The sequence below is a fragment of the Bombina bombina genome, chromosome 5, assembly GCF_027579735.1.
Source record: "Bombina bombina isolate aBomBom1 chromosome 5, aBomBom1.pri, whole genome shotgun sequence".
In the NCBI taxonomy this organism is placed as follows: Eukaryota; Metazoa; Chordata; class Amphibia; order Anura; family Bombinatoridae; genus Bombina; species Bombina bombina.
This window is the reverse complement of record NC_069503.1, coordinates 1,061,505,961-1,061,516,357: the sequence shown is the minus strand read 5'-3', so window position 1 is coordinate 1,061,516,357 and position 10,397 is coordinate 1,061,505,961. Positions and strand designations below refer to the sequence as shown.

At 44.0% G+C, this 10,397-nt stretch overlaps 1 protein-coding gene across 1 annotated transcript in view; it reads left to right on the top strand.

Moving 5' to 3' along the window:
• Nucleotides 1-5,981: 5,981 nt before the first annotated feature.
• LOC128661715 (ATPase family AAA domain-containing protein 2) overlaps nucleotides 5,982-10,397 on the top strand; it is a gene marked incomplete at its 5' end in the record, with an annotated part of 87,207 nt that continues 82,791 nt past the window's right edge. The window contains 1 exon segment of the mRNA XM_053715938.1: nucleotides 5,982-6,156. Coding sequence (XP_053571913.1) covers nucleotides 6,082-6,156 — 75 coding nt within the window.

Sequence of the window (10,397 nt, the reverse complement as noted above, 5' to 3'; positions counted from 1 at the left end):
ATAATAACCTAAGATGTAAATATATTTGGTATAGCAACTGCATATTGCTTGTTTGTTACACTTTTACAGTAAAAAAACTTATTGTTTCACATTGTATTGAAAATGTGTCGTTTTAAAATTTAAAGGCACAGTACTTTTTTTTTTTTTTTTTTGTTATTTCATATATCTGACACGACCAATATTGCTCTTGTTTTTCTTTTTATGGCTGACCTACTGGAACAGACTTGTTCTATGTGCTTAGCTGCCAATGTGGAACCCCCTCTTACATTTTGTCTCTCCTGTACTGAGAGGGCTCTACAGTTTTTAAAGAACAAATTTTCTTTAATGCAAATAGCTCTATGGATGTTTCTCAGCTTGATGACTCAGGGTATGCCGCTACTTTCTCCCCAAGCGTCACAGCCTTTAACACCCGCTCAGGCGCCATCAACTGCGGCCACCTCATTTACTCTGCAGGATATGGCGGCAGTTATGTCATTTATTCTTACAGAAGTTTTGTTTAAGTTGCCAGTGTTGCAAGGCAAACTTAGTAGAAGAGCGGACCAGGTGGTCCAGGCGACTTCTGACTCTTTGATGGCGATCTCTGATGTACACTCCCAGGGCTCTGAATTGGGAGGTAGGGAGACTATCTGAAGGGGAATTGTCTGATTCAGGAAGTGCATTACCCCAGACAGATTCGGACGTAATGTCCTTCAGATTTAAGCTTGAACACCTCCGTCTGTTGTTGCGGGAGGTTTTGCTGACTCTGGATGATTGTGACTCTATTGTGGTACCACCAGAGAAATTGTGTAAGATTATTACTTGGGAATGGGAAAGACCGGGTATTCCGTTTTCACCTTCCCCTACCTTTAAGAAAATGTACCCTATAGCTTACACCGTTCAGGATTCTTGGCAGACGGTCCCTCAGGTGGAGGGAGCTATATCTACCCTGGCTAAGCGTACGACTATCCCTATTGAGGACAGTTGTGCTTTCAAAGACCATATGGAGAAAAAGTTGGAGGGTCTTCTAAAAAAGCTATTTATTCATCAAGGGTTTCTATTACAACCGACGGCCTGCATTGTCCCAGTTACAACTGCGGCCGCATTTTGGTTTGATGCCTTAGAAGAGTCTCTTAAGACTGAGACTTCTTTAGAGGAAATAATGGATAGAATTAAGGCCCTTAAGCTGGCGAATTCTTTTGTTACAGATGCCGCTTTCCAAATCGTCAAATTGGCGGCTAAGAATGCAGGTTTTTCCATTTTAGCACGCAGAGCCTTATGGTTAAAATCTTGGTCTGCGGATGTGTCTTCTAAATCCAAGCTTTTGGCTATTCCTTTCAAAGGTAAGACCCTATTCGGGCCTGACTTGAAAGAGATCATTTCTGACATAAAGGGAGGTAAGGGTCATATCCTACCTCAGGATAAGACTTCTAAGCAGAGGGGTAGACAGTAATTTTCGTTCCTTTCGAAATTTCGAGGGAGTCCCCTCTGCCTCTTCCGCTAGGAAGGGAATTTTGCACAAGCCAAGTCCGTCTGGAGACCCAACCAGGCTTGGAACAAGGGTAAACAACCCAAGAAGCCCGCTGCTGCTCCCAAGACAGCATTAAGGGACGGCTCCCGATCCGGGACCGGATCTAGTAGGGGGCAGACTTTCTCTCTTTGTCCACGCATGGATAAGAGACGTTCAGGATCCTTGGACACTGGAAATCGTGTCTCAAGGGTATCAGTTGGAGTTCAAAAATTCCTTCCCAAGGGGAAGGTTCCTCCTTTCACGATTGTCTGTAGACCTGTTAAAAAGAGGCTTTCTTACGTTGTGTAAAAGACCTCTCCACTATGGGAGTAATTTGTCCCGTTCCACTTCTGGAACAGGGGTTTTACTCAAATCTTTTCGTGGTTCCCAAAAAAGAGGGAACGTTCCGACCCATTTTAGATCTCAAGAGTCTAAACAAGTTTCTCAGACTATTCTGACAATTCTTCCATTGATCCAGGAGGGTCAATATATGACTACCGTGGATTTAAAGGATGCATACCTTCACATTCCTATCCACAAAGATCACCAGTTCCTAAGATTTTCCTTTCTGGACAAACATTTTCAGTTCGTGGCTCTACCCTTCGGCGCGGCCACGGCACCCAGGATCTTCATTAAGGTTCTAGGGTCTCTACTGGTGGTTCTCAGACCGCGGGCATTGCAGTGGCGCCTTATCTGGACGATATTCTGATCCAGGCGTCGTCTTATCAGCTGACAAAGTCTCATACCGACATGGTTCTGTCCTTTCTAAGGACTCACGGGTGGAAGGTGAATCTAGAAAAAGTTCACTAATTCCACAGACAAGGGTTCCTTTCCTGTTAACGCTAATAGATTCTGTATCCATGAAAATCTTCTTGACGGAGGTCAGAAAGTTAAAGATTCTGAATACATGCAGAGCCCTTCAGTCCAATCCTCGGCCTTCAGTGGCTCAGTGCATAGAGGTAATTGGACTGATTGTGGCGGCAATGGACATCATTCAGTTTGCTTGTTTTCATCTCAGACTAATACAACTGAGCATGCTCAGACAGTGTAATGGAGATTATGCAAATTTGTCTCCTCAGATAGATCTGGATCAGGAGACAAGAGACTCTCTTCTTTGGTGGTTGTCGCAGGTTCATCTGTCCCAAGGGACGTGCTTCCGCAGACCCTCATGGGTGATGGTGACAACGGATGCCAGTCTACTAGGTTGGGGTGCAGTCTGGAATTCCCTGAAGGCTCAGGGTGTGTGGAGTCGGTTGGAGTCTCTACTCCCAATCAATATTCTGGAGTTAAGAGCGATATTCAATGCGCTTCAGGCTTGGCCTCAGTTGGCTTCGGCCAAATTCATCTGGTTTTAGTCGGACAACATCACAACTGTGGCTTACATCAATCATCAGGGAGGAACAAGGAGTTCCTTAGCGATGACAGAAGTATCCAAGATAATTCGGTGGGCGGAGGCTCACTCTTGTTATCTGTCAGCAAAATACATCCCAGGAGTGGCCAACTGGGAAGCAGACTTTCTGAGCAGACAGACGTTTCATCCGGGGGAATGGGAACTCCATCCAGAGGTCTTTGCCACTCTGATTCTCAGGTGGGGCAGACCGGAGTTGGATCTGATGGTGTCTCGTCAGAATGCCAAGCTCGCAAGATACGGATCCAGGTCCAGGGATCCTCAGGCCGAACTGATAGATGCCTTGGCAGTGCCTTGGTCGTTCAACCACAGTTTGCTCTCCTTCCCCGGGTGATTGCACGGATCAAACAGGAGAGGGCTTCGGTAATTCTAATCGCTCCTGCGTGGCCGCGCAGGACTTGGTATGCGGATCTGGTGGACATGTCCTCTCTGCCACCGTGAAAGCTTCCATTGAGGCAGGACCTTCTCATTCAGGGACCCTTCCATCACCCAAATCTAGTTTGTCTGCAGCTGACTGCTTGGAGATTGAACGCTTTATTTTATCTAAGCGAGGGTTCTCTGATTCGGTCATTGATACCTTGATTCAGGCACGTAAGCCTGTTACTAGAAAGATTTACCATAAGATATGGCGTAAATATCTTTAATGGTGCGAATCCAAGGGCTACTCATGGAGTAGGATTAGGATTCCCAGGATTTTATCTTTTCTCCAAGAAGGATTGGAGAAAGGGATATCAGAAAGTTCCTTAAAGGGACAGATTTCTGCTTTGTCTATTCTGTTACACAAACGTCTGGCAGATGTTCAATCTTTTTGTCAGGCTCTGACTAGAATCAGGCCTGTGTTTAGACCAATTGCTCCTCCGTGGAGTTTGAATTTAGTTCTTAATGTTCTTCAAGGGGTTCCGTTTGAACCTATGCATTCCATAGATATTAAGTTGTTATCTTGGAAAGTTTTATTTTTGGTTGCTATTTCTTCTGCTCGCAGAGTTTCTGAGCTTTCAGATTTACAATGTGATTCTCCTTATCTTATTTTCCATTCTGATAAGGTGGTCTTGCGTACCAAACCTGGTTTCCTTCCTAAGGTTGTTTCTAATAAGAATATTAATCAGGAAATTGTTGTTCCTTCCTTGTGTCCTAATCCTTCTTCTAAGGAGGAGCGTCTGTTACATAACTTAGACGTGGTTCGTGCCCTCAAGTTTTACTTGCAGGCGACTAAGGATTTTCGTCAATCATCTTCATTATTTTTGTTTTTTATGGAAAACGTAGGGGCCAGAAAGCTACGGTTGCCTCTTTCTTTTTGGCTGAAGAGTATCATCCGTCTTGCTTATTAGACTGCTGGACAGCAGCCTCCTGAGAGAGCTACTGCTCATTCCACTAGGGCTGTGGCTTCCTCATGGGCATTTAAAAATTATGCTTATGTTGAGCAGATTTGCAAGGCTGCAACTTGATCGTCTCTTCACACTTTTTCCAAATTTTACAAATTTGACACTTTTGCCTCGTACAAGGCTGTTTTTGGGAGAAAGGTTCTTCAAGCAGTGGTGCCTTCAGTTTAGGTTCCTGTCTTGTCTCTCCCTTTCATCCGTGTCCTATAGCTTTGGTATTGTATCCCATAAGTAAGGTTGAAATCCGTGGACTCGTCATATCTTGTTAAAGAAAAGGAAATTTATGCTTACCTGATAAATTTATTTCTTTTACGATACGAGTCCACGGCCCGCCATGTCAATTTCAGACAGGTTTTTATATTAAACTTCAGTCACCTCTGCACCTTTGGCTTTTCCTTTCTCTTCCTAACTTCGGTCGAATGACTGGAGTGGGAGGGAAGGTAGGAGCTATATATACAGCTCTGCTGTGGTGCTCTTTGTCTCCTCCTGCTGACCAGGAGGCGATATCCCATAAGTAAGGATGAAATCCGTGGACTCGTCATATCGTAAAATTAAATAAATTTATCGGGTAAGCATAAATTTCCTTTTTCCTGTTGGCCATTGCATGATGGCACAGAGTATCTGAACTGTCTGCCTTGCAATGTCAGCCCCCTTATCTGGTTTTTCATTCGGATAAGGCTGTGCTTCGCACTAGTTTGGGGTTTCTTCCCAAGGTGGTGTCCAACTGTCACATCAATCAGGAAATGGTCTTTCTTTTTTGTGTCCTAACCCTTCTTCTAAGGAGAGGTTGCTTCATAATCTTGATTTGGTTTGTGCCCTGAAGTTCTATCTTCAGGCTACAAAGGATTTCAGACAGTCTACATCTCTTGTGGTGTATTCAGGGAAGCGCAAGAGGCAGAAAGCCTCTTCTACTTCTTTGTCCTTTTGGTTGAGGAGCTTGATTCGCTTGGCCTATGAGACAGCGGGACATAAGCCTCCTCAAAGGATCACGGCTCATTAAACTAGAGCTGTGGCTTTGTCTTGGGCCTTCAAAAATGAGGCCTCTATGGAGAAAATTTGTAAAGCGGCTACCTGGTCCTCCTTGCACACTTTTTACAAAGTTTTACAAATTTGACGCTTTTGCTTCTGCGGAAGCTGTTTTTGGGGTAGAGGTTTTACAGGCTGTGGTGCCCTCAGATTAGGGTCTGCCTTTTTACCCTCCTGGTTTCATTCAGTGTCATCTAGAGCTTGGGTATATGTTCCCAACAGTAATGAATGAAGCCATGGACTCTCCTCCCCTTTAGATGGAAAACATAAATTATGCTTACCTGATAATTTAATTTCCATCGATTTCCATCCACGTCTCCCGCCCGTATCTCCGATGGGTGGACCTAAATTTAATTAATCTTCTGGCACCATTTATTCCCTGATGTTTCTCCTACTGTTCCTTGTTCCCTCGGCAGAATGACTGAGGGAAGTGGGGGTGGTATTTAAGCCTTTGGCTGGGGTGTCTTTGCCTCCTCCTGGTGGCCAGGTTCTTAATTCCCAACAGTAATGAATGAAGCCGTGGTCTCTCCTCCCCTCGATAGAAATGAAATTATCAGGTAAGCATAATTTATGTTTCTAGATTAACTAGTAAAATTACTTATTTATGTAAATTGTTATTTATAGCCCTTTAGCTAACTATTCAGTGGTTTGATATTTTTTTATTTTTGTGCTATATTTGCAGAGGCTGCTTGTTCTATGGGCCACCTGGTACAGGTAAGACTTTGGTGGCCAGGGCCTTAGCCAACGAATGCAGTGTTGGTGACAGAAGAGTGGCTTTCTTCATGAGGAAGGGTGCTGACTGCTTAAGTAAATGGGTTGGAGAGTCTGAGCGTCAGCTGCGACTGCTTTTTGATCAGGTTAGTTGTAATTTGTGTATTCTCATTTTGAAAGTGTCATTTAAAATTATAATGTGTCTCCTACCTATGTTGAGAAGGTAAGTTATCAGTGGGCATTTTCACCAATATGTGCCTGTTTTTCGGACTTTGTAGAGTATAGTAGTAGGACCTATACTTCTTCTCCATCCTAATGTTTTTTTTGTTTTTTTTTTATTTCCCTCCTAAGTAGTAGAATAAAGATTGTAATTCCAGTTCACACATTCTATTATAAGGGCCCAGATACCCCTCTGACTTAAAGAAGTGCTGCTTGTGGATGTCAGGTCTTCATTCATGAGAATATCCCTCATGGCATTTTTCTTTTTCTCACATTGGTGGCAAGGGGAGTAGTATATGTAGAGGACGTAAAGACGGGCAACACATGGAAACTGCTGCCTATTGAAAGTAGACAGGAAGCAAATCTAATATTCGAATAGGACTGTGGATAACATTTTGATTAGTATAAATACTGAATTAAATTTAAATACTGAATTAAATGGTTTGAATGCAACATTATTTCTTCCTTTCTTTCCTAAGATATGGAGAGTCCACAACATCATTCAATTTATTAGTGGGGAATGTCACTCCTGGCCAGCAGGAGGCGGCAAAGAGCACCACAGCAAAGCTGTTAAATGTCACTACTCTACCAATAATTCCCAGTCATTCTCTTTGCCTCTGTCATTGGAGGAGGTGAGGTTTTGGTGTCTGAAGAAAAACTCAATTTCTTTTTGCTTTTCGCTTCAAGCAATATTTGGGGTTAAGATGTAATCCACGTTAATCTCTTCAGTAGAGTAGTGGTGGCTTTAAAAGCAGTTAGGAAACAAAGTAAGCACAACCTCACAACTTCCTAACATATTGCTGCAATAGGTATAGAAAGCCAGAGTTACTCTGTTCTTTCTTTTTTCCACAGGTCTCTGTAAGGAGTTTGTGTCCTTAGACACCAGATGAGCTGTCTCCCTGCCAAACAGCTGGATTGCAGGTATGTGCCTTTCTTTCATGTAATTGGCAAGAGTCCATGAGCTAGTGACGTATGGGATATACAATCCTACCAGGAGGGGCAAAGTTTCCCAAACCTCAAAATGCTTATAAATACACCCCTCACCACACCCACAATTCAGTTTTACAAACTTTGCCTCCTATGGAGGTGGTGAAGTAAGTTTGTGCTAAGATTTCTACGTTGACATGCGCTTCTCAGCATTTTGAAGCCTGATTCCGCTCAGAGTACAGCGAATGTCAGAGGGATGTTAAGGGAGTATCACCTATTGAATGCAATGATTTTCCTTACGGGGGTCTATTTCATAGATTCTCTGTTATCTGTCATAGAGATTCATCTCCTACCTCCCTTTTCAGATCAACGATATACTCTCATATACCATTACCTCTACTGATAACTGTTTCAGTACTGGTTTGGCTATCTGCTATATGTGGATGGGTGTCTTTTTGGTAAGTATGTTTGGTAAGTATGTCCATCTGGAGACCCAACCAGGCTTGGAACAAGGGTAAATAACCCAAGAAGCCCGCTGCTGCTCCCAAACAGCATGAAGTGGCGGCCCCCGATCCGGTACCGGATCTAGTAGGGGGCAGACTTTCTCTCTTTGTCCACGCATGGATACGAGACGTTCAAGACCCATGGACACTAGAGATCGTGTCTCAAGGGTATCAGTTGGAGTTAAAAAATTCCTTCCCAAGGGGAAGGTTTCTTCTTTGACGATTGTCTGTAGACCAGATAAAAAGAGGCGTTCTTAAGTTATGTAAAAGACCTCTCCACTATGGGAGTAATTTGTCCCGTTCCAATACAGGAACAGGGGCAAGGGTTTTACTCAAATCTTTGTAGTTCCCAAAAAAGAGGGAACGTTCCGACCCATTTTAGATCTCAAGAGTCTAAACAAGTTTCTCAGAGTTCCATCCTTAAAGATGGAGACTATTCGGACAATTCTTCCATTGATCCAGGAGAGTCAATATATGACTACCGTGGACTTAAAGGATGCATATCTTCATATTCCTATCCACAGAGATCATCACCAGTTCCTGAAGTTTGCCTTTCTGGACAAACATTTTCAGTTCGTGACCCTTCCTTTCGGACTGGCCACGGCACCCAGGATCTTCACGAAGGTTCTAGGGTCTCTGCTGGCAGTTCTCAGACCGTGGGGCATTGCAGTGGCGCCTTTTCTGGACGATATTCTGATTGAAGGATTCACGGGTGGAAGGTGAATCTAGAAAAGAGTTCTCTAGTTCCACAGACAAGGGTTACCTTCCTGGGAACTCTAATAGACTCTATATCCATGAAAATCTTCTTGACGGAAGTCAGAAAGTTAGATTCTGAATACATGTCGATCCCTTCAGTCCAATCCTCGGCCATCAGTGGCTCAGTGCATGGAGGTAATTGGATTGATGGTGGCGGCAATGGACATCATCCCGTTTGCTCGTTTTCATCTCAGACCTCTACAACTGAGTATGCTCAGACAGTGGAATGGAGATTATGCGAATTTGTCTCCTCAGATAGATCTGGATCAGGAGACAAGAGACTCTCTCTCTTCTTTGGTGGTTGTCGCAGGATCATCTGTCCCAAGGGACATGCTTCCGCAGACCCTTATGGGTGATAGTGACAACGGACGCCAGTTTACTAGGATGGGGTGCATCCTGGAATTCCCTGAAGGCTCAGGGTATGTGGACTCGGTCGGAGTCTCTACTTCCAATCAATATTCAATGAACTTCAGGCTTGGCCTAATTTGGCTTCGGCCAAATTCATCCGATTTCAGTCGGACAACATCACGACTGTGGCTTACATCAATCATCAGGGAGGAACAATGAGTTCCTTAGCGATGACTGAAGTATCCAAGATAATTCGGTGGGCGGAGGCTCACTCTTATCTTTCAGCAATCTACATCCCAGGAGTGGACAACTGGGAAGCGGATTTTTTGAGCAGACAGACGTTTGATCCGGGGGAATGGGAACTCCATCCGGAGGTCTTTGCCACCCTGATTCTCAGGTGGGGCAGACCAGAGTTGGATCTTATGGCATCTCGTCAGAATGCCAAGCTTCCGAGATACGGGTCCAGGGATCCTCAGGCCGAACTGATAGATGCCTTGGCAGTGCCTTGGTCGTTCAACCTAGCTTATGTGTTTCCACCGTTTGCTCTCCTTCCCCAGGTGATCGCTCGGATCAAGCAGGAGAGGGCTTCGGTGATTCTCATTGCTCCTGCGTGGCCTCGCAGGACTTGGTATGCTGACTTGGTGGACATGTCCTCTCTGCCACCGTGGAAGCTTCCATTGAGACAGGACCTTCTCATTCAGGGACCCTTCCATCACCCTAATCTAGTTTCTCTGCAGCCGACTGCTTGGAGATTGAACGCTTGATTTCTTCTGTTATGTGTGATCAGTCCACGGGTCATCATTACTTCTGGGATATAACTCCTCCCCAACAGGAAATGCAAGAGGATTCACCCAGCAGAGCTGCATATAGCTCCTCCCCTCTACGTCACTCCCAGTCATTCTCTTGCACCCAGCAACTAGATAGGATGTGTGAGAGGACTATGGTGATTATACTTAGTTTTTATAACTTCAATCAAAAGTTTGTTATTTTACAATAGCACCGGAGCGTGTTATTGCCTCTCTGGCAGAGTTTGAAGAAGAATCTACCAGAGTTTTTACTATGATTTTAACCGGAGTAGTTAAGATCATATTGCTGTTTCTCGGCCATCTGAGGGAGGTAAAAGCTTCAGATCAGGGGACAGCGGGCAGATGAATCTGCATTGAGGTATGTAGCAGTTTTTATTTTCTGAATGGAATTGATGAGAAAATCCTGCCATACCGTTATAATGACATGTATGTATACTCTACACTTCAGTATTCTGGGGATGGTATTTCACCGGAATTACTCTGTTAAAAGTACATTAAACCTTTTAATAGGTATTTATTATGTTAAACGTTTTTGCTGGAATGTAGAATCGTTTGCATTTTCTGAGGTACTGAGTGAATAAATATTTGGGCATTATTTTTCCACTTGGCAGTTGCTTGTTTTAATTGTGACAGTTTCGTTTCTCTCTCACTGCTGTGTGTGAGGGGGAGGGGCCGTTTTTTGGCGCTCTTTGCTACGCATCAAAAAATTCCAGTCAGTTACTCTTGTATTTCCTGCATGATCCGGTTCATCTCTAACAGATCTCAGGGGTCTTCAAACTTCTTTGGAGGGAGGTAGATTCTCTCAGCAGAGCTGTGAGACTTATATAT